The following is a 24,935-nucleotide window of genomic DNA, read 5'->3' on the forward strand; positions in this document are numbered from 1 at the left end:
GAACCCCATCCTCGAAGTCACCCTCTTCCAGCGCCGCAGGTTGGCTCGGCGCACACGCGTGCAGAATCCCCCCCCCCAAGCGAATTTCGGGTGCGTTCCTCCAACCCGGTTGTGTGAACTCGGCCGAGCGCGACGCCAGAAGGAGGCACTAGCCCAGCCCACACCGAAGGAGAGCCGCCTCGGGCCCCGGGGGGGCGGGTACGGGGGGAAGGGTCCGGATTTTGCGGGGGGGCCCCCCGGCAAGGCGGGACTGCGGCGGGCGGGCGAGCGAGCGAGGCCGCCGGAGGAGTCCGCCGCCCGCCCCAAACAATGCCTCCGGCCAGCCAGCTCGCCGCCTCCCTGCAAGTCAGCGGGGAGGCGTGGTGTGGCCGGGCGGGGTGGCGGGGGGGGGGCGCCGGAGGAGCCCGCGCGCCGGCGGCGTCTCGCTTCCCGGGGAAGTGCGCGGCCGAGCCGAGTTGGCGGAGCGATCCGGCCGCGCTCCCCCTGGCCGGAGGACAGCAGGAGGAGGAGGAGGGAGCGCGCCCTCGCCGGGGCTGGGAGACCACCGCGGCCGGCCAGCCAGCCGGTGGAGCGGCCGGCGGGAAGCCCGGAGGAGGATGGAGGCGGCGGCGCCCCGGGCAGGCGGACGGCCGGGCGCGGGCGATGGAGAGCGGCGCTGACTGCGGAGGTCGCCTCGGGAGCGGAGCGCGGCGAAGACTGGCCCCCTCGGCGGCGCGCAGCCCCCAGTCCCGGGCGAGCTCGGATGCGGCTCCGGGTGGCCGGCCCCCGCGCAGCGAACCCCCACGGCTGGCCGGCCCACGGCGGCCGCCCCCAGGATGAGCGGCGGCGGCGGCGGCGGCGGCGAAGTGGTCTGCTCCGGCTGGCTCCGCAAATCGCCGCCGGAGAAGAAGTTGAGGCGCTACGTAAGTCCGAGGGCTGGTCCGGGCGCAGGAGCGGGGGCTTTCGGCGGGGAGCGGCGCCCCCCCAGTCTCGGCCCCCGCTGGGCTCGCGCCCCCCCGCCCGGCTTGCCCCGAGTTCCCGGGCGGGGGTCGGAAGCGATCCGGGAAACGGCAGGCGGGCGGGCGGCTGGCTGCCCCGCCGCCTCGATCCACCTGCCCGCTCCTTCCCGGCTGTGCTTAGCCCCGCCGGCTGCAGCCGAGGGCGAGAAGGGAGGCCGGGCTGGCCCCCTTCCCTCCGCCGGCCCTTCGCCGGCGCGACCCCCGGCCAGCCCAGCCTCCCCACCCCCGGTCGGCCGCGGTTCTTCGCCGACTGGGCTCGGCCCGGCCCGGCCCGGAAGGGCCCCGAGGCAGGTCCGGGCTGGGGGCGAGCAGAGCAGGTGCGGCCGCGCGGGCTGCCCTGCGGGGGATGGGGCGGCTGCCGGCGCGGGTCCGGGGCTGCGATCGCTTCTCTCCCTCCCCCCCGCGGCTTGTTCTCCGGTTCGTCCCGGGCGGTGGCGGAAAGGCTCAGCCCCGCCGCGGACCCCGCGCCCCCCCCGCGTCTGGCCGTCTGGATGAGCGGGGGGGGGCGTCCCTTTCAGCGGACCTGGTTTGCTCCTCCGTCGCAAAGAGGCGCGGATCCGGATCGGGCGGCGCGGGAGCCCGGCGCTGGCCGAGAGGAGGACGCCTGCCTCGGGGGTTGCTGCCGTCCGCTAGCCCCGCGGGCTGGGCTGGGCTGGGCTGGCCGGGTGCCCCTCCCCGCCCGGGGCTGGGGAAGGGTGGCGGCGGCGGCGGCGGCGACTCGCGCCCCTTCCCGGCCCCGCCGGAGCGACTCCGGCGCGGCAGGTCGGGCAGCGGGGCGGAGCCGCGCGGGGCGGCGGTGCAGACGGCCGCCGCCCGCGTCCTGGGCGGAGCGGGGCTCTCCCCTTCCCGCGGCGGGGTGCGCCCGGCGGCGGCTGCAGGTGGCGGCGGCGGCCGGGTCGGGCCGCTGTCCCCTGCCTGCCGCCGCCTGCCCCCTAGCGGCGCCGGTGGGCGGGCGGCCGCTCGGCCCCGCCGCGGCGACCGCTGACCTTTCGGGAGACCGGGGCGGGGTTCCCACGACCTCGCGGGTCGTCCGGCCGGGAAGGGCCGTGCGGCGGCTGGGCTGGGCTGGGCTGGGCTGGGCTGGGCCGGGCCGGCCGCTTCCACCCTTGGGTCGGCTTAGCCTGAGCGGCGCGAACCCGGAAAGGCGGTTAGTTAACTGGCTAAGCGGGTTCGGCGTGTGGTGCACCTGCGCTGGGGAGAGGCCCTGGGGCGGAACGCGCCTCCCTGGGACCGCCTCCTGATGGGGAAGCGGGTTGCCTGCCGAAGTTATTGTTGAACTGCGGGATTTGGCTGCCGAGAGCGAAAAGCATCAGATGGATCCTGGACGTGGAGATCCGCCCTCCCAGTTTCGCCGACCTGTAGAGCAGTGGTTCTCCACCTCGGGGAGTTTAAGCCAGCAGAGCTGGGAGTTCTGGGAATTGAAGTCCACACATCTTAAACTCCCCGAGGTGAAGAACCACTGCTATAGAGGAATGGGATGGGGGGGGTCAAAAAAGCCCAAGAGCCCCAGCCTGCCATCAAAGCCCTGCACCCTTTTTTATGTGCATTGCAGGGTGCAAGGCTTTGATTAAACAGTTGTGGCTACCATTTTGACCGTTTTGACTTCCTTTGCATTTTCACTTCCTGCTCCTTTGGTCAAATCAAAGTATAAATGCTGTTGAGTCTCTAACTCAGAAAGCAACATCCATAAAATTCCATTGCTGTTGGCTCAAAAGTGGGGGGTGGACAGGTTTTTATATTGTGGATTTTAATTTTCTAAGCTGCCGGGAGTCACTGTGTGTGAGTTGGGCGGCCATATAAATTTGTCTAATAAATAAATAAAAGTAAGTGATAAAAAAATGACATCTCTTTGGAGCTGAGCTTGGAGACTAAAGCGTGTGGTTTACTTGACAAGAGTAGGAATGATTTCTCATGATTGGGGATGAGTTTTTTTTTTCCCAAGTTCCCAGTCTACCCCACAACCAACCCTGGCATTTCCTGGTGGTCTCATCTCCTTTCTGCTGAGAGAGGTACCTTACCTTTAAGCGAGGCACCAGCTGGGCAATCCTTCTAACTCAACATGCTTCCCTAGAGAAGACTTCTATAAAGTAGTGGGGGCTTGGCCAGGAACACTTGTCCTCCAGAAATTTTGTACGACACCTCCCCTTCTCTCTGGCCATTGGCTATGCTGGCTGTGGCCGATGGGAGCTGAAGTCCAACATTTCTGGAAGGCACCCTGCCTAAACCTTGATCTGTGCAAAAGCATAAAGCCATGTCTTAGGGGCTCACCTAAGTGTGTGTGGCATCTGTTTTCTTTTGAGCAACTGTGTGAAGGAGTCTGTGCCCATATCTGTAGCTTGTCTGCAGGAAAATTTGAGCGGGGCCTCTATTTCCAACCCCTGGCCACTAAGCAGAAATTCAACAGGTAAAGTTTGCTCCATAATGGAACAGTCATTGTCACTGCTGATTACTTGGCTGGATCTGTCTTTGGGTGGGACGTGCTCCAAACGGATCCAGAATGACAGGGATTTGAGAGAAGAAAGGACTGAATTTCAGATGCAATGGCATGTACTGTAATAAAAACTCAGCATAATTGCAAAAGGTGTGACAGGCATGTGTCTTACCAGTAACAGGTTGTTTGGGGGTCCAGCCACATTCTGCAAAATATTAACCAGTTCGTGTGTTGCTGTGCAAAATGTATCTGTGTTGGGTTCACGTTCCCCTTCTTGTTATAAAAAATCCAAGGAGCTCTGCCAAGTCTCTGTTGTAGAACCCCTAATATTAGAGATAACAAGTCCAGAAACATTTGTTTGTTTGTTTTTCAAACTTCATCACTGCCCATCTCACTCAAAGTGTAACTCTGGGCGGCTTACAATAAAACTACAACTAAATACAAATTAAAATACAATAAAAGCAGTATTTCTTAAATGTAAATATAAAATATAAAATCCAAGATGGAGATATTAAAAGTTCTTAATTTAAATTCATGTAATTCACAGGGGCCTCTTTAGGGCTCTAACCACCCCCAGGATTGATTTATGTGAATAACAATCCTATGCAGGTCGGTTCGGACAAACACCCCATTGCGTTCAGTGGGACGCATCATCGTCCGCAGTTTTTGCAGCCCAAATGAGGTATTATGAATCAGCAAACCCTGACTTTGGTCTGGCAAGTTTCTCCTGCCAGGGGTGAAGTGATGGATGTGGCTTGGCTGCTATTAGTCAGAATGCGTGGACGTTGGGACTGTGCGTTCCTAATGCAGGGAGAATCCAGATTTGATGCTCAGCGGCTCTGAAATATCCTTGTTCAATTATAATGAACTTTAAGTAAGAGCCGGGTGGAGGGCTGGGGTAACCTCCTTGCAACGAAATGAGAAGGTTGATATGTTGGCATACAAAATTCAGCACCATGTGAAGAAAGCAGAAAGGGAAATATTTTTCCGCCTTACTGCAAGAATGTCCTCCTTGGCTTTCTTCTGGGTGCGCCAGAAACATCTTGGGAGCCACTTAGGACCTGCTGAACACTTTTTGTCTTTGAAACCAGGCGAATAGGACATCATAGCGTGTCGGCTGACCTTGCTGCAGCTGATGTGCTGTAGTCACAATGCTTGGATCCAAAGCTGGCAGCATTTGAATATTGCTTCTCCTTGAGCCGGTGAACAAATGTTATTTTCCCGCTGCTGGAGAGCAGTCTTGGGTATAAACAGCGGAGGGGGGGAAATTAAATGTCTTGGCTCTAGCAATAGCCTTGCAAACTGTTCAGCGAGGGCTGACCAGACAGGCTGGAATCTAGCAGAATTTTGTGGGCTGGGGAGAGAGCAGCTGCGTCTGGCCTGCGGATGATAATGATGGTCATGATGATGATTTATTTTTATGGACCACCCAGGCCTTAAAGACCCTTGGCCATCTATAGATAAGATACATAAGAAATACAGGGAACTAGAAGTATGCAAATAAAAAGTCTAAAAACTAATGGAAAAGAGAGGATAAAGATAAATGAAACCAAATCGTAACCAAACCAAGATGGGGTCAAATGGAAAATTTCTGTTTTATGCAGCTTCCAGAAGGCAGTGGGGGTGTGGCTGGGTGGGAGACAACTGGATGTCTGCTGGGAATGCCATTCCAAAGAATCGGCGCAGCTTCTGACATTTTATCATGCTTGGTGAATGTGTAAAAAAGCTAGGAAATTTTGGATGCAAATACATGCACTGATTCAGAGGATTTTAAAGATGAGTATACAGTCGAGACCAGAGGTCTTTCTTTTGGGATTGATGGACAAACAGTTGGAAAAATGTCATGGAACTTTATTTTTGTACATGGTAACTACAGTGAGATTGTTGCATGCGCAAAGATGGAAATATTCGGCATTGCCCGCAATGGAGGAATGGTTGGTGAAGATGATGGAACTTGCTGAGATGGCCCAATTGACTTCTTTGATTTGAGAAAAGACAATATCTACGTTTATTACTGACTGGAAACCCCTTACGGACTTTTTGCAGAAAACAAAAAAAAGTGAACTTATGGTTTACGGTTTGGATGATTAGACAGGATAAATTATAGCAAGAAGGGAATCAAATCGTAACCTTAGAGTAAGAGGTAAATTTATAATTGTACTTATAACTGGTATAAAGAAGATCAGAAGCCACTTCTTTGTATCTTTTTTTTTTTTAATTCAAGCAAAAAAAGTTTGTTTTTTTTCTTTTTTAGGCAAAAAAAGTCCATAAGGGTTTTCCAGTCACCAATAAATGTAGATATTGTCTTTCCTCTAATCAAACAAGTCAGTTTATTAATTTATTTAATTGAGCATATAAATAAATCACTTTTGATGGATTGCCATCAGGTTGGTACCAGCGCTTTCCGGCCACAGAGATTGATTTTCTCCAGGAACGATAGCTTGAATATAAATATATCTTTCCTTTTTTTTTATTTTTCAGATAGTAAAGGTGGTTGGGCTGGGAGCCCATCCAGCTGAGCATTGCCAGCTGTAACGATAGTAGCTCGATAGAGGGCTGCCTGAATTTTAGGCACTGGGTGCACGAAATAGGAGACCTCAGTGGTCCTTTTCTCCAAATGGGTATGTAAGGATTTGGACAGTGGGGCAGAAGAGCCCTCGGGTACTCCAAGATGAGAAAGATACTTGGAGGGGCAAGAGGGCATGGACCCCTTATTTGGGGCAGCACCGCCTCTTTGGCAAAAGTAGGACCATGTGAACGGCTGGACCATAACTGCGGTCTTACAGCAAGCATCGCCAGGGAACGCCGGTTGTGTAATTGCAGAGTTCCCAATCTTGACATTTGGGATCTCCAGCCTTTTCAAGCTAACGAGCACATTAGAAGGGTGAGAGTCTGTTGCGGGGGCTTCCACAAAATGGCTGCGGTGGGGGCCTGTCGGTTCAAATGGTGGTGATGGTCGCTTGGCTTGGCCAGAAAACAGAGGTGCTGCCCTATCCTCTTCTTTAACCCCAGATGCCCTTACTCTGACCATCGTCCAAGATCCGTGGACTCACATCCTAGCAAAGCACTGATTTATGGTCACCTCAGCTTCTATCTCTAAGAATTCCTCAAGGCAATTTCTAAGCCCCAGAAACGGTCTTGCCGATATAAACAAGGCTGGGAGGGTGCCATCTGCTCCTCTAATTTTGTTTAAAATTAAGATAATCTTCGAAGCATTTAAAAAGCCAATCTGCGAAGGAGTCTGGTAACTATCAAAGGATGTGTCTGTGGCACGTTCGGGCCCAAAAGAGACTCAGGCTCAAAGGATATTCCAGGGTAATATAAAAGGATGGATGTGTCATGTTGTAGTAATCCATAGCAAACAAGAAAAGCAGCTGAAAATAGTCGGCTTGTCAGTGACTTAATATGGAGGCCTGTTTTATCTTGCATGTAGCTGTGGCAGATTGAGCACTATATTTGTCACAATTATCCCTTAAGACACTTAACTCTTCCCCAGTCTGTTTACATTTTGTTAAGCACATCACACCCACGAGGAGCATTGCTTGTCGTACTGATTGAGTCCCAAGCTGATATGGTTTGGCATAAAAAATAAAGGTCTTGAATTGACCTTTGCTCTGGACAACTTCATGGGCATCTCCTTGTAGTTTTCTTAACAGCAATAGCGTTTGCTGTCAAATTCTTTCAGAATGGCTTTTTTTCCCATCTAGAATTGGGGTTTCCTTGTGGCCCCCTTTCCAAGGACTAACCAGGAAGAGCGAGCACAGTTCGAAAACGATTGGGAAGAAGTGCTTTGGACAGCCTACAAGGACAGCACCTCTGCTCTCATTAAAGACGTCATTGCATTAAGTGTGGGGTTAACCTGAATGAGTGCAGGTCTGCCACACTTAACTCCCAATTTTTTTGATCCACGCATAGCCCTGCTAACTAGGTACAGGTAGTCCCTGACTTACAACCGTCCATTTAACGATGGTTTGAAGTTACGATGGCCTCGGGAAAAGTGCTTTACGACCTACACTTGCACTTAACGACCGTCGCACCACCCCCACAGTCACATGGTTGCAATTCAGGCGCTTGGCAACTGGCTTGCATTTACGACTGGTTGCAGCATCCTGCAGTCACATGATTGTGATTTGTGACCTTTTTTGCCAGTTTCCGGCAAAAAACGTCCATTGGGGAAGCTGGATTCACTTAACAACCACCGTAAAAATGGTTATAAAATTGGGTCCCGTCACATGTGACTTGACTTATGACCACAACAACTTATGATGGAAATTCCGGTCCCAACTGTGGTCTTAAGTCGAGGACTACCTGTACAACGTTGCTGAGCTGTTTCATTCACATCAGCCTGTAGTCGGTCTTGCAACCATACAAAGTGACTTGCCATCACCTTTTTCCAAGATTATTTTTTTCCAACCTCTACCATCTTGAGTTTTTCTGGCAGTTTTCCATCCAAATACTAACCAGGTTTCATCCTGCTTAGTTTTTCTGAGAGAAGACCTTACTTTCTCTGCCACTGACTAAGCACCTACAGATTTCAGCTCCCATTTTCCAGATTTTCCTTTAGGCTCATTAGCTCCTTGGGGGCAAAACAGGATTGTCATAGCTTTGGAAAGAGAAGCATTTCAAGAGGGGGTGAAATTTGTTCCACCTTACGAGCATCTTGCATTAAAGTTAAACATCCAGTGGGGGTGGTAAGCATTGATTTATTTTTGAATGGGCCATTAAGTAACATGAAAAGGTGCGCTGATCCTTTAAATTAGATTTAGACTTCTTTTTTATCCCACCTTTATTACTTTTATAAGTAACTCAAGGTGGCGAACATACCTAATGCTCTTTCCTCCTCCTATTTTCCCCACAACAACAACCCTGTGAGGTGAGTTGGGCTGAGAGGGAGGGACTGGCCCAAAGTCACCCAGCCTTTCCTTTTGCTGTGCGTGTGGCCGGGGTCCCATATTGCACTGGACTGCAATGTGGTTATTTGGCTTTAGTGCAGAATGGGCTTAGGGTTTGTAAGTCACAATTTATGGCTTAGCATGATAGGCAAGAGGTTAGTGGGGAAGGTGATGAACTAGCAATCAGGAGACCATGATTTCTAGCCCTGCAAGCTGGTGGGGGACCGTGGGCCAGTCCCTCTTTCTCAGCCCAGGAAGAACATTTTCAGGAATGCTGCCAAGAAGACTGCATGGGGATCCCTGTGTAGCCCCCAAGAGCTGAGACTAACTCCAAAAGCATTTTAAAATAAAAACTTGAGTTCAGATAAGTTGTGGTTTGTTTAATTCAACAAACCCTGCCTGGGTGTCCTATCCAAATGGTTGAAAAGTCCAAAGTATAAAAAGACTTCCTGTTCAGTTGGGAGGTGAGCTGGAATTCATCAGATGGAGAGAAATCAGCCTGAAGGAAGAGATCCGTTGATGAATGAATGGATCCACCGGTAGTGAATTGTGGGAAGAGAGGCTGGTAGCAGCTTTTCCAACGAACAAAGTTATTAAAAGGCAGAAGCTTTCGTGAGCCGCTGATCAGTTCATCAGACGCCTGGGGTGGCCAGTGCATCTGATGCATGTCTGCTGCATTTGATGCATCTGATGAAGTCAGTTGCAGCTCAACCCAGCTTCTGCCTTTTAATAAAATTGGGTGGTCAGAAAAGTTGCTGCCAGTCTCCTGATTTCTTGCATAATGGAGGCACTGAATACATGAAGTGACCTTAATTTTCAAGCATGAATAAAATTAAAGAAGTGCTATTCTTATCCAGATGTCTCTAGATCAGTGTTTCTCAACCTTGGCAGCTTGAAGAAGCATGGACTTCAACTCCCAGAATTCTCTAGCCAGCCATCCTGGCTAGGGAATTCTGGGAGTTGAAGTCCATGCATCTTTAAGTTGCCATGGTTGAGAAACACTGATCTAGATCTATCTGTCATCCATCCATCCATCCATCCAGGCAAATTACTTTTCTCCTCCTGTTCTTTAGTTGCAGGAATTTTTGCAGAAAAAAATTTTCCTTCCTCCTTTACCTCTTGCCACACACCCCTTCTCTTTTATCCTTCGATCTCTCCACCCTTACCGCCTTCTCCCTCCTTTTGATCAAGCGCTCTTGCCCCAAAGGTGTGGCAGTCTGCAACCACAACAAACTAAAACATGTTATGAGTGTGTTTGGATACCGTTCTCATTAGTGCTTGTTGTTTAATGCCTCATGAGTAGTTTTGAAAATGGGAAGGGCTGATCCCTAAAAAGGAGTGGCGGGGGGGATCAATTAGCAACTGGAAACCAGAAAGGCAGGCTTGCTTTTCCAATCGGTGTTCAAAACGTGAGTTTTGTGTATGCACCCGTGCTTTTGCAGTCATGGTTGGAAGAGGTTTGTGTGTTTTACAGACACTGAAGGGGTGGTCATACTTTAGAATGGGCCTCATCAAGCAGAGGGTCTAGGATAACAGGTTACAGAAAGGGAGAAAGGCGGGGGGGAAATGGCTTTGCTTCCTCTAGGATTGTATTTTTCAAATTTTAGTCCTTCTCCAGGGCTGGAAAATAAGGGTGGAAGAACTCAAACGGGCCTTGCAGGATTGGACCAAATTTGACAGCCTATCGTAGTGTTTCTCAACCTTGGCAACTTAAAGATGGGTGGACTTCAGCTCCCAGAATTCCTCAGCCAGCATGCTGGCCAGGGAATTCTGGGAGCTGAAGTCCACCCATCTTCAAGCTGCCAAGGTTGAGAAACGCTGGCCTGTTGAATTCCCCCAACCTTTCTTAGAGAAGTTAACCAACTGCATCTGTAACCAGTTGGCCTATCCCAGCTGTGTGCTCTTTCCAACTGTGTGAGCTTTGGAGCACTTTTGATTTTTATTTATTAGGGAGGCATGCAGGCTGTTGTGTAAAATTGCATGATGGTGCAAGTGTCTGAAATGTTCCGCCTTTCAAAAAGATGATCATCCTCCAGATATGTGGATTTCAACACCCGCCAGATACGTGGATTTCTAAACATCTGGAAGGTCATTTTGGGGAAGAATGATCTAATGTTATCTCAAGGATGTGGCAAATCCCCTCTTCTCAAGCTTTGCTTAGAGCCAGGGGTGAGGACCAGTTAGTTTGCCATGCATCTTGGGGTAAAGACAACTAATTTGGAGTATTTCAGGAAAGGATCTATTACAGGCATTGTCTGTTCTCCTGATACGTTCAACCCAAAGGGGGTTATATTCTATAAGTGAATATGGGATTGATTTGATCTGGATGTTTGCTTAAAACTTTGCTAAGGCTTCAAGGAAGATTAATATTATCTGCTGGTAGACAGGCTCTAAATGTTTTAAATAAATTTTTAAAAAAGAAAGAAAACGTTGGAACACCTCCAATCCCCAGTTACCTTTCCCTGTTTGTCGAAACAGCTTGATTGACTGCTGTGTAAATATTTTGCCAAAGATAGATAGGGTTATGGGGAGGAAAAAGGCTTTCTTTTGGCTACCACCCAAGGTAAAAGTGTCAGATATTTGCATGAGTGGGTTTTCTAGCCTAAGCAGCTCACATGGCAGAATCTGTTTTAATGTTTTGGAATCTGAAAGAGACATTTGGTTGGGCATGAGACCACAATATTTAAATTTCCCTAGTTGTATCTTTTCCTGCTTAGCTTAGTAACCCATTTGCAGAGACCAATAGTAAATATTTAGCTAAAGACATGGAGGAGTAACAGTTGTCCCCACTTGTGCAGGTCACAACTCCTGGAGAGGATATGCGTGTTGCAAATTGCTCAAAGTGAAAGAACGTTACAAAAATAAGTGCAAGTTAGCAGCCAAAAACACAAACCAAGAATCGAAAAATCTTGGTTTAAATCTCACTGTGGCCATGAAATGTTGAAGGCCTCAGCCAAACTATTATCTCACAGTTTTGGTGCTGCAGGATGGGAGAAGAAGTTGTCTGGCCAGCTTCGTTGAATGATCTAAAGATGTTTGATTAAAGAAAGCATGTAAATCTTTTTGAACATTGGAAAGCTGTTCAGTGAGTAACAACGACAACAATGTTGTGGGGGTAAGCTGAGGCCAGGGTTCCAGCTTTTTTGGCATCCAAAAGCACATGTCTCTTTTTTTAGAAAGCGTGGTTGCACATCCTGACAAAATGGTTGCTGTGGTTGGTCTTCACCCCATAGAAAGTCATCCCATGTTAGGTCTGAGGTGAAAGGCACGCTTCTCTGAACCCACAGTTTTCTGCTTTACCCCATGTCCAATTTCAAAGAAAGGTAGGCTAGTTTTCCAAAAGTGTTCAGTTGTTTGTTTGTTTGCAAAAATAGGAAGATTTTCCCCAAAGCAGAGACAAAAACTGCTTGCTTTGCATTGGCAAGATACAAACATCATGTTGCCTCTCTTTAGATTGCCACCCATGGGCGCACAGCTATGCATTTTGTACAGCCATCAGACACACAGACCCTCCTTCCCACACACCCTAACCCCAGAGTCTACAAACCAAGATTTCAGAGCTGCTGGCTTCGCCAACACCTGAGCCATTACCACGTGTACCTTTTACAACGTGTAAGTGAAGCCGCAAGGTCATATTAGGGAATACACAGAAAGTAATCCGAGAAGCTACATGCAGTGGATTTCATTTAATTACATTTGAGTGAAATTCAGTCCAATTTAATTTTTGCCCTGGCCTCGCGTACATCTTTGTTCACCGTTTTTCAAAAGTGGCCGTCGGTTCACGGCGTAAAGAAAAAGCGTGGCCCTCCGCTTGGAAGAAACGGCTCCATCCAGACCTCTCTCAGTGGCAAAACAGCCCATGTGAGCTAGAGGATCCTAAGAATTGCAACTTATAAACACATCTGGCGGAGCACCAGGTTGGGAAAGCTGTTAATAACTAAATGCTGTGGATTGGCAAGGTCTGTATGTCCATTCCAGATGTTTTGCCAGGTGCACAGTTTAACTCCAGGGCCGTAGCTGCAACCCACAGGTCACTTGTGAAAGAACTCGAGTGGGAGTATTTAGCACTGGAGGGAAAAAAAAAAAAAGGATGATGTGCTGCAGCTGTTAATCCTGACATCACATCCTGGATCCTTGACCTGTGAAACAATGTGCTTTTTGATTTCAATATCAATCTGTGCTCTTCCCATCGGCAATTCAAATCCAATGCTCTGTGCAGTAGGCAGAGGAACCAGGGAGGGACAGGAGAGGGGGGAGAAGCTGAAAAAGCTGTAGCATAATCAAACAGAGGATGCAGAAAACCATGTTTTCCCTGCTGACTTCCTGCAGATTGGGGTGCTTTTTAGGAGCATAATGTTAAGTTGCTGCCAAGAAGCTGTTCAGAAACATGTTTTGGAAGAAAGCAGGAACATAGGAAAATGTCAGTTATGCCTCAACTGATTCCTATTGTATCCCATCATGAAAGATAAATTTTAGATTTTTTTTTCCTTTTTAAATGTGCATTATGTGGGAAAAGGCCCCAGGAAAACTGGAACCTTGGGAATTTTTAAAATCCACATGATGTTTCTTAGGAGATCACTCCCCCAGAGTGAGATTATTATGCCTGCTGGGAGAAAGGAGTGCAGATCTTAGAAATCAGGGTTACAATAGATACTCTTGATGCCCACAAACACCACAGCGCCTACCCTGCTGTACAGTTAATTATACAATTGAAATTCTGTGATACAGGGCACATAGTATCTTTGGGAAATGGGGAAGCTTTTAATCAAGAAAGGAATAAAATCCAGATTGTCCTCCTGTTCTTGTTGTTGTTGCTTTACAATATGAAACCTTATTGGCTGTCCCTGGCTCATAAACTGGCTTTAGCCAGAATAGCTTAAAGGTGTAAAATTCTGCATCCCTGGACAGACCAGTGTTCACACAGAGACAAGCCATAAATGCTTGTGCAGAAGGTTTGGCTCTACAGTTTTATGGGCCTCGGGTACAATCAGATTGATGGCATTAACTTTGGATTCTGTTTCTGAAAAGGCACAGGATTGCAAATCTGTCTCTCTGCGACCGCTGAGAAGCAGTGTGTAAAAATGTGGCAGCTTTAAAGCAGGCAGAAAGGTGCGGTGTTTGCCTTTGCACGTGTTCTGCCTCACTTTGGGAGATCAAAACTGTAGATGCGCGTAGCCCTTGGGGAAGCCAGCCCAAGATAAAGTCTTCTCAGTAGGGCGTCTCATTTTTGGAATCTTCTCCCAAAAGTCCATTTTCTTTGTTGGTTTGTTTTGTGAATTGGCTGGTTTCAATCCACTTTTCATTATACTGCTTTTGTTACATGGCAGTGCCTCACAGGTGCCCAGAAATGTTTTAATGCTACTCTTCGTGGGTTTTATGTTTTTAATTTTTAAAAAATGCCTTTCTATTTCGCCTCATGCATTGAAGACACAGGTTGTTTTAGAGCTGCAGTACTGCGGGAAGAGTAAAGGTGGACAAAAATCTCTAGTATTCCCCAAAGTCTGTTTGCAAATATGCACGTCTGTACTGTATGCGTAACTGCACCGTTATTTTTCAGATGCTGAATTCTGCAACCAGATCTATTGAGGGATTTGTGCTGCTGTAAGTCTAGCTGCCCGTTTGCACACTGGGTTAGGGGAAGGACAGACTGCTTGTCCTTAAATGTCCTTATAGGACAGGAGGACCGCAAAGGAAGATAAATCATAGATGGTTGGTGCTGAGCGTGGCCCGCCAAGAGTATGCATCCCGGGGCCCACAGCTGGGTGATCTATTGCAGGGGGCTGAAAATCAAATGTGTTTGATGGCGTTGGGCGTGCCAGCGAAGCACATCTTAATGAGCCTTGGTGCAGCGGGCTGCATCAGATCACCTTGTGGCTCAAGAGCAAGATTTTCGCGGAGCTGGGTAGCAATTTTGGCTGCTCTTGAAATTAATAGATTTTGACCTTGGCTCCAGGGTAGGAAGCTGGTTTGACTGCGGAAGGTGCAGGCCAGCCCTGTTCGGATTGTGGAGAACTACTTGCATTCCATGCAGGCTTGATACTGGAACAGAGAATATCTTCCTCAGTCAACACCTGATCGGTCTCTCTCATTGAACCAGATCCCCATTTTAACTTCTGACAAGCTTCAGTTCCCACCCTGCATGCCTTCAGGTGGGTTGAAATCTCTGGGAACTCTGCAGTATTTCTGAATATCTGGAGGGGACTAGGTTGGTGGATCCTGGGGCTGCAGGTCACCATGTGAAAGGGATTAATTTTGCTGGTATCTAAAGAAGCAGCATGGCGGTGGCAAACCAATAATCAAGAATCTGGGTTTTTTAAAGAGTAAACCTCATGGAATGCCATTCCACCCTAGATATCTGAAAGAGAGGGAAATAGATAATTATCCCCTAAGCAGGGTTTTGCAAAGGGTCACAATAAGCAGGTAGTTACCACTGTCTTCACCTCCTACATTTCATTCCCCCCCCCCCACACTCCAGTGCCTCCTTTCTCCTTCTTGCACCACCTGAGACGCATGGAAATGGATTCCTCTTTCAGAATAACATGTCATCATTTGATGGAATGGGCATATATCCAGGAAAGCGTATCATAGCCTGTCAACTTTCTCTAGGCTGACGCAGAGGATCAAAAAGGGGGTTGGCAGTCATGTGGAAAACTTGCCCAGTTTGCAGCGTGATTCTACCCAGCAATGGCAGCTGGTTTTCTTGGAGAACTAATTGGTAAGGAAGCCGTAGAACCATCCGGCATCTGAACTGTGTAGCAAGAAACCTTATTTGGAAAGAAAAAAATGGCAGTTCCTGGGGCTGCTTCATAGCCCTGAAAGCTTTGATAACCTCAAAACAATGCACGGATTATTTGCTCTCCCTTGCATAAGATGCTGGAGCAGCAGTGGTCATTTTACTTTTTAATCTATTTATTCTTCTTCTTACGAGCCTCCCTCCCCCACCAAGGAACATCCACTCTGCACTCAGCAGCATCTCAGGCAAATCAATAAAAGGCTTTTGGGCTGGTTGCTTGGGAAGAAGGGAGGGGAGGGGCGCCCTGCATTTTCTAAGCTTGCTTTTAATCTGCCTCCCAAGAGTTTTTCAGAGGTGCATTTTGGAACTGCCCCCTGTAAACCTTAGTGTCGCTCCCAAGCCCCCTTCAGAAATTGCTACCACCTTGCAGGGTTTAAGAACAGAAAAAGAATTCAGTAGGGGAGGAATATTCATGCGTGCCCTGTTCGGTTGATGTCATTAAATGTCATTTAATTGCAAAAGAAACCAAATTGGGTTTTCCCCACTCACAACCTTGCCCTGGCTCTGCCCCTCTGTGGTTTGGGGGGCTGCCACTCAAAGCCAAATGTAGCATCAGCCTTAAAAAATTGGGCATCCCTTATATAGGGCCACCGAAAGCACCTTGAACCCTGTTCATTGAGCAAACTACGCCTTAGCTGTTGAGGCAAAGGAACCAAGGATGTGCTAAGGGTGCACAGCTTGTTGCAATTTTGCCCCAAGTGGTGTGTTTTCCTCCATCAGGTTATTAGTGATTAGCTAACCCTTTATAGCCAGCCTTTCTCAACATTTTGACCCTGGAGGAACCCTTGAAATATTTTTCAGGCCTCAGGGAACCCCCGCACATTCAGGCTCAAATATAGGCTGGAAGTTGCAAAATTATTACAGTCATTTCATGGGTAGGCCTGTATGTATGCATTCACAGTGTTCTTAAACTAAAAATAAAGAATGACACTTTTTTCTTTCATGTGAAGTTGCTGGAATTTGAAATAATTTTTTCAATAAATGCTGGGTGGGAGGATTCTGGGAGTTGAAGTCCACCCATCTTAAAGGGGCTGATGTTGAGAAACACTGGGATAGATTATAGAAAGAAGAGAGTCACGTTGTAACTATAGAGTGAGAGGTAAATTTATAATTGTGCTTATAACTGCTGTAAAGAAGATCGGAAGCCACTTCTTTGTAACTTTTTTCTTTTCTATTTTTCTTTCTTTCCTTTCTTGCAGCTTTCTCTTCGATTTCTTTCTTCTCTGTTTTCTAACTTTGTTGTTGTTTATTCGTTTAGTCGCTTCCGACTCTTCGTGACTTCATGGACCAGCCCACGCCAGAGCTTCCTGTCGGTCGTCAACACCCCCAGCTCCCCCAGGGACGAGTCCGTCACCTCTAGAATATCATCCATCCACCTTGCCCTTGGTCGGCCCCTCTTCCTTTTGCCCTCCACTCTCCCTAGCATCAGCATCTTCTCCAGGGTGTCCTGTCTTCTCATTATGTGGCCAAAGTATTTCAGTTTTGCCTTTAATATCATTCCCTCAAGTGAGCAGTCTGGCTTTATTTCCTGGAGGATGGACTGGTTTGATCTTCTTGCAGTCCAAGGCACTCTCAGAATTTTCCTCCAACACCACAGTTCCAAAGCATCGATCTTCCTTCGCTCAGCCTTCCTTATGGTCCAGCTCTCGCAGCCATATGTTACTACGGGGAACACCGTTGCTTTAACTATGCGGCCCTTTGTTGTCAGTGTGAGGTCTCTGCTCTTAACTATTTTATCGAGATTTGTCATTGCTCTTCTCCCAAGGATTAAGCGTCTTCTGATTTCCTGACTGCAGTCAGCACCTGCAGTAATCTTTGCACCTAGAAATACAAAGTCTTTCACTGCCTCTACATTTTCTCCCTCTATCTGCCAGTTATCAGTCAAGCTGGTTGCCATAATTTGGTTTTTTTGAGGTTTAGCTGCAAGCCAGCTTTTGCACTTTCTTCTTTCACCTTCATCATAAGGCTCCTCAGTTCCTCTTCGCTTTCAGCCATCAAAGTGGTATCATCTGCATATCTGAGATTGTTAATGTTTCTTCCAGCGATTTTAACTCCAGCCTTGGATTCCTCAAGCCCAGCATGTCGCATGATGTGTTCTGCGTACAAGTTGAATAGGTAGGGTGAGAGTATACAGCCCTGCCGTACTCCTTTCCCAATCTTAAACCAGTCCGTTGTTCCGTGGTCTGTTCTTACTGTTGCTACTTGGTTGTTATACAGATTCTTCAGGAGGCAGACAAGATGACTTGGTATCCCCATACCACTAAGAACTTGCCACAATTTGTTATGGTCCACACAGTCAAAGGCTTTAGAATAGTCAATAAAACAGAAACAGATGTTTTTCTGAAACTCCCTGGCTTTTTCCATTATCCAGCGGATATTGGCAATTTGGTCCCTAGTTCCTCTGCCTTTTCTAAACCCAGCTTGTACTTCTGGCAATTCTCGCTCCATGAATTGCTAAAGCCGTCTCTTAGGTTGTTGGAAGAGAGAGTTTGTTATGCAGAGTGAGTTGTCTTGGCAAAATTCTATCAGCCTGCGTCCTGCTTCGTTTTGTTCTCCCAGGCCATGCTTACCTGTAATTCCAGGTGTCATTTGACTGCCCACCTTAGCATTCCAGTCTCCTGTGATGAAAATAACATCTCTTTTAGGCGTGTTGTCCAGTAGGTGCTGCAGATCCTCATAGAACTGCTCTACTTCAGCTTCTTCAGCATCTGTGGTTGGGGCGTATATTTGGATCACTGTGATGTTAGATGGCTTGCCCTGAATTCGAATTGAGATAGTTCTATCGTTTTTTGGATTGTATCCAAGCACTGCTTTAGCCACTTTACTATTAATTATGAAGGCTACTCCATTTCTTCTGTGGTCCTCTTGTCCACAGTAGTAGATCTGGTGGTCATTTGATGTGAAGTGGCGCATTCCAGTCCATTTCAGTTCACTGACGCCCAGAATGTCTATCTTTAATCTTGACATCTCACCAATAACCACATCCAATTTGCCCTGGCTCATAGATCTTACATTCCAGGTTCCAATGGTGTGTTGATCCTTAGAACATCGGATTCGCCGTTCACCACCAGCACCGTCGGCCGCTAGCCGTCCTTTCGGCTTTGAGCTAGCTGCGTCATCACGTCTGGGGCTAGTTGAGCTCATCCTCTGTTCCTCCCCAGTAGCATTTTGACCATCTTCCGACCTGGGGGTCTCATCTTCCGACGGTATACCGACATATCTCTGGTTGTACTGATCCATTTAGTTTTCACGGCAAGAATACTGGGGTGGGTTGCCATTACCTTCCCCAGGGATTGCATTTAGTCTGACCTCTCTGTCATGACCTTCCCGTCTTGGGTGGCCCTTCACGGTTTAGCTCATGGCATCATTGAGGTGCTCAAGCTCCAGCACCACGACAAGGTAACGATCCTTTGCTGAAGTTTCTAACTTTATATTAGTTTTTATCTTTAAAAATGTATGTATGTATGTACAAGCTCTGGCATGGGCTGGTCCATGAAGTCATGAAGAGTCGGAAGCGACTAGACTAGACAAATAAACAACAACAAAACATATACATATATAAGATTATTGGGGATTAGCTCTTTCCTCAAGCAGACAGGTGGGCGAAATGTGATTGCAACTTGAAGGGAGATTTGCAATTGCTTTGGATGCTCTAACATTAGTGGTCTCTGGAGTCCTTTGGTGCTCTCTGAGCCTGGTTGTTTTCTTGCAGATGTTTCATTGCCAGATTAGGCAGCATCTTCATTGCGAAAGATGAAAGAAAGTTTCATACTGAAGATATTGCCTAGTCTGGCAATGAATGTCTGCAAGAAAACAACGAGGCTCAGAGAGAACCAAGGACTCCACAGTTCAACCCTGAGCTACAGAGATTCTCTTCGATTGGTATTAGTGGTCTCTGTTTTTATGTATGTATAAAGGTGACTTCCAAGTCAGTCTTGATCCCTGGTGATGCCTGGACAAGTCCCTGCCATTTTCTCAGCACCTTTTTTGGAAGTGGTTAGTGCTTCCTGGGCTGAGCAAGAGGAACCGGCCCAACATCACCCAGATGGCTTCATGCCCAAGGCAGGACTGGAATCAATGATCTCCCAGTTTCTAGCCTGGTGCTTTAACCACTATACCAAAGTGCTTCTTCCAGGTGCTATTATCTGCTGAAAATATGGGTGTAGATCTGTGTGCATGTGCATGTATAAGTATATAATATAAATAATAAATTTGTGGCTTTGAGTCTGTCTTGACTTCTGAAGACTTCCTGGACAGAGCATTTTGGGAAGTGGTTGGTTCTTCCTGGGCTGAGAGAGGGGGGGACCGTCCCAAATTCCCCCAGCTGGCTTTGTACCCAAGGCAGGACTAGAACTCACCATCTCCTGGTTTTTAGCGTGGTGCCCTTAACCACTGCACCGAACTGTCTCTGGTGCCTGTATACTTGTATGTCTACTGCTCCCTGGTTCAGCCTTCCCCAGGCGAGGTATGGGCAAGTTAATAGGAAAATATTTGCTTAAGATGGAAAATGGGAAGATTGCCACTGAATGTCACGCATAAATATCAAAGCTGTGCTAGTTGCTCCTTCCAAAGTCACCAAAGTCGCTCCTTCGACACTCGCCTCTTAGCGGCCTCAGGAGTGACCTCTCGTATTCTTTCCCAGAGCTATAAATACCACTTCCTAGGATGACTGAAAAGCATAAACACCGGTGTTTCTTGCAAGGCCTTTCCTTGGGAGATCTTTCCTGAGTGTCTGTTTTGTCTCACCAAGCCTGCGGGTGATGCAAACTAAAAGGCATCTGTTGTTGCTGCGTGTTTCGGCCTTTCGGAAACGGTCACTGGAAAGGAAGGAATCAATTTGAGAAGGAGTAAATGGTGTAACAGCACAGCATACCGCCTGGCCTGGCCTTCCCTGCCAGCTCTATCTCCATAAGGGGAAATGGATAAAGCAATTGGGATTCAGAGTGATTTTAATCTACTTTCTTTCTCTAAATCCAGCTCAGAGCAGTTAGGAACATGTGTGTACCACGGAAGGATAGGCTACTTAGCCCCAATTAAGGATGCCTACAATGCGGTTTAATGCAATTTTGATAATGTGCTTTGAATAAAACCACATGTCTCTCTTTATGAGCCCATGCCAAGAGAATGGATGTGACTTGTGACTGATGCATGGAAGGGTTCCAGGCGTTGCCGCCAACATGCCCATTTGGGGAGGGAGAAAACAGAAAACTTTTCTCCTCCCCTCTCAAGGTCTTTGTTCCAGTGGGTTCAACCACCCCAGAAAACAATGGTACACAATACAACAATTGCATAGACTTATTGAATCACAGCTTGTCCTTTTAAGGCATGTCTCAGTTCCAGCACAGCTTAGCAGAGGTTCACATCAGCACCATTTTTCCCAGCTTAATATAAGGAGGGAGGTTATCTAAACCAGTAATAAATTAATCATTAATTTATCTAATAAACTAATGCATTAGTAATAAATTAATAATAAACAATCGGATAGTTCAGAAAAGTTACCTTGAAGCTCTGGAAAGATTTCCCAGTGTAGAAAAAGATAAAGAGTCCATTAGCACCTTTTCAGACTAACACATTTAAATCGTCACAGTGCCTTTTATTAAATGAATTTTTTTTTAAAATTTGAAAAAGTGCTAACAGACATCGGATTTTGGGTTACTGCAGACTCATGCGCAGTGACCCCTGTGTAGAAAAGGTAGTAAGAGAAGTAGCAGGGGAAAAATAGCAATTAAAATAGTAAGTTATAAAATAGAGAAGCATTTATGTTCTACATGCGAAGTTATGCAGAGAAAGGTGCACCAAATTCCTTTTCATCTCCTATTTTATAGGAGATGGTGTCCATCAATCTTGGCATGGAATATTGTTTCGGTTTAAGAACAAACTAGGGAAGGGTCTCTTCCTTCTTAGTCAAGGAAGTTGACCGAGTCAACTTGGCTAGCTTTTGATATTTTTATTCATCAGTCATCCTTTGATCTTCACTTGGTCTTTGGCACACAACTGTTTTAGTCCACCTAGCATGCGACTGGATTCCCTCTCTCTCTCTCATTTGTCCCCGCCCATCTCCTCCCATCGGGGGACTCTGGGCGGTTTGCAATAATCAATTAAAACAACAGTCATAAAATATATAGTATAAAATTACAATAATAAATAATATAAATAAGAGTAAAGATAAAAAGTCCAAGTGGTGAAAGAATCTAAAACAGTCCAAGTGTGGGAGGAGTGGTCTATAGCAGCCATCCCCACGTAGATCTGTTCCCCTCTCCACCCCAAGCGAGGCGGCAGAACCAGGTCTTCAGATTCCTCCAAAAGGCCAGGATTGACGGGGCCAATCACCTCCGGGGGCAGCATGTTTCACAGGGCGGGAGCTACTGCAGAGAAGGCCCGCCTCCTGGACCCCGCCAAATGAAGTTGTCTTAGAGACGGGGTCTGCAACATGCCCTCTCTGCACGATCGGGTGGGACGGGCTGATGTAATGGGGAAGAGGTGGTCCCTCGGGTAGCCTGGCCCCATGCCATGTAGGGCTTTAAAGGTGGTAACCAACACCTTGAATTGGACCTAGAAGCAAATTGGGACCCAGTGCAGCTCGCACAGCAAAGTTGTTATATGCGCCCTTCTAGGGGCACCAAAGTTAGCCCGCATGGCTGCATTCTGGACCAGCTGTAGCTTCTGGATACTCTTCAAGGGTAGCCTCATGTAGATTGCAATAGTTTATATGGGAGATAACAAGGGCATGAGTGACCGAAGGGCTTCCTAATCCAGGAAGGGGCATAAATGGCACACAACACAAAGTTGCGCAAAGGCCCTCCTGGCCACGGCTGCCACCTGCTCTTTGAGCAGGAGCCATGAGTCCAGGAGGACCCCCAGATTACGCACCGGGTCTGTCTGGGGCAGTGCGACCCCATCCAGAACTAAAGATGACAAAGTCCCGGATACGGAGGAACCATTAACCCACAGCCACTCCGTCTTACCAGGGTTCAGCTGAAGCCTGTTGTTCCCCATCCAGGCCCCCACAGCCTCCAGGCACCTGGAGAGGGCAGTCACAGCATCACTTACCTCACCTGGGATGGAGATATACAGTTGAGTATCATCAGCATACTGATGATACCTCATCCCATGGTGACGGATGATCTCACCCAGCAGTTTCATGTAGATGTTGAATAGGAGAGGAGAGGAGAGAGGACCGAGCCCTGTGGCACCCCACAAAGAAGGGGCCGTGGGGCCAATCTCTCCCCCCCATCACCACCGACTGGGACTGGCCCTGGAGGAAGGAGGTGAACCAGCGCAGAACCACGCCACCCACTCCCAACTCCCTGAGCCCCCCCAAAAGGATACCATGGTCGATGATATCGAAAGCCGCTGAGAAGTCCAAGAGAGCCAGGATGGATGCACTACCCCCATCCCGCTCCCGCCAGAGATCATCCATAAGTGCAACCAATGAAGTTTCTGTCCCATAACCGGGCCTGAAACCTGATTTTCATGCACCTGTGTGCTCAGATGGATTGTATGGACTCAGACCAAATACCCATCATACAGTTCATTAAGCTCAGTACAGTATCCATCACAATCACTAGAAAAAGTTTACTTGCTGGGCAAGCCTGTAGGAGGTTAGACCCCTCGCTTCATCACCCTTCCCATCATTTATCTTTATTTGTTACGCTTAATTGATTTTATTGTAATTTCTTTGATTGTTGTGAGCCACCCAGAGCTATTGAGTCAGGTGACACACCAGTTTCATAAATAATAATAGTTGTTGTTGTTACTACTACGTTAGGTTTCTCTTTGGAGTCCTTGGTGCTCTCTGAGCTTGGTTGTTGGCTTGCAGACGTGTCATTATCTGACTCGGTAACATCATCAGCGCGAGGGAGGGTGGGCTTTGCTCCCTGCTTATATCCAGCAGCTTGCCCTGCCAGTGTTGGTGGGGTGTGGTTTTCTCCTAGGTAGTTCCGTGATTAGGGTATGGTTTTCTGCCTGATTGTCTGGTGTTAATCCCTGCTTATCTGGGTGCAGGCTTCTGAAGAGGATGCGTTCTGGCCTTTTTGTTTCCTTCTTAACTTTTTTATTATCTCTTTTGAATGGGGTGTAAATGTGGTTTATCTCTATGGGTCTATTGATGGCTGACTTGTCCAAATGCCAAGCTTCCAGGAATTCCCTAGTGTTTTTTGGATTTAGCTTGGTCTAGGATGCTCACATGTGGGACGCGGTGGCGCTGCGGGTTAAACCGCTGCGCTGCTGAGCTTGCCGATCGGAAGGTTGGCGGTTCGAATCCGCGCGACGGGGTGAGCTCCCGTTGCTAGTCCCAGCTCCTGCTCACCTAGCAGTTCGAAAACATGCAAATGTGAGTAGATCAATAGGTACCGCTTCGGCGGGAAGGTGACGGCGTTCCGTGTAGCCATGCCGGCCACATGACCACGGACGGGTCTACGGACAACGCCGGCTCTAACGGCTTAGAAACGGAGATGAGCACCGCCCCCTAGAGTCGGACACGACTGGACTTTACGTCAAGGGAAACCTTTACCTTTACCTTTACTAGGATGCTCACAGTTTCCCAGTTGAAACTGTAGTTGAGTCTGTCCATGTGTTGTGAAATTAAGGAGTTCTCATCGTGTCTTCTGACTGCTAGTTGATGTTCATGGATGCGGTCTGCTGGTCTTACGCTGTAGGTCATGGAGAAAATCAATCTGTGTGCTTGATAAGACTTGATACCAACTTAATGGCATGTAATCAGTGGTAGATACAGTAGGCAGCTCACCAGGGCAAAGCATAGGGATCACTCAATGGCTGTAGCAAAGGGTTTTCACAAGTACCCCACGCCCGTTACTGAGCATTAGGGATGTGCAAAGGTTGTCCTCCTGGAGCAGAATGTCCCAAGAAATTCTAGAAGATCCATTCCTGTTGGCCGATGTTGAATCTCTTCCTGGACCATGCATTCCAGGAACATATCAGCAATTTCTAGAAATTAATCCTGTGACGCAGAACCAGTTTGTGGGGTTCCAGATAAATTTGACACATCCCTCCTGGGCACAGTTGAAGTGTTGGCATGGCTAACCATGGTTGATCTCAGTAAAAATACAGTAAGCAGCGTAAGCCTGGTTACTCCTTGGAAAGAAGACCACCTGAATCCTCAGGTCCATCGGAAAACACCCCAGAAGGCAATGACAAGCCCCTTTTTTCACATTGCCAAGAGAACTACCAAGATGGGCCCAAGAAGTCATCAAGAGCCATGCACAATGTAACAATATTTACCATTTGTATAGAACCGTGAAGCCTTAAATGGTTTAGAACCCAAGGGGTGGACTCAGTTACAGTGGTGATGTGGCAGTGTTGGAAGACCTGAAGGACAAGGCTAGGGGAAGATCACCATGGAGAAAATCTATCTATGTGGTCACTAAGAGTTGACACCAACATGATGGCATCTAATCAAGCAATCAGTCAGTGCAAAGACCCAGGCCTCTGGAGAAGTCTATAAGGCTGGGAAAGGTGGAAGGAAAGAGGAGGAGGAGGATAGACTCAGCTACAGTGGTGGTGGGACACCACTGGAAGACCTGAAAGACCAGGTTAGGGACACATAGTCATGGAGAAAATCTGTGTGGTTACTAAGAGTCAACACCGAATGGATGGCACATAATCAATCTAAAATATTAAGGCTTCATCAGCAGGAGAGGGACTTGCAGGGAGCCCCATAATTAAAGATTGATTTTGGCTGCTGCTGCTGCTCTCTGGGGATGGAATACCTTTGGCACTCAATCCTCTCCTTTTTTCGAAGAGCTGCTGAGAAACCGTTTTTCCAACCCGGCCTTTAATTGTTAATTCATGCTGCCACTTTA

The 24,935-nt window shown here is 47.9% G+C and overlaps 1 protein-coding gene across 1 annotated transcript in view; it reads left to right on the top strand.

Annotated features, from left to right (window-relative positions):
- The first annotated feature begins 430 nt into the window (after positions 1-430).
- GAB2 (GRB2 associated binding protein 2) overlaps positions 431-24,935 on the top strand; it is a 125,009-nt gene continuing 100,504 nt past the window's right edge. Inside the window, exon 1 of the mRNA XM_063305937.1 lies at positions 431-902. Within this exon, the coding sequence (XP_063162007.1) occupies positions 816-902 (87 nt within the window). The 5' untranslated portion in view covers positions 431-815. The remainder of the gene's footprint in view (positions 903-24,935) is intronic.

This window comes from Candoia aspera, chromosome 5, assembly GCF_035149785.1.
Source record: "Candoia aspera isolate rCanAsp1 chromosome 5, rCanAsp1.hap2, whole genome shotgun sequence".
Taxonomy (NCBI): Eukaryota; Metazoa; Chordata; class Lepidosauria; order Squamata; family Boidae; genus Candoia; species Candoia aspera.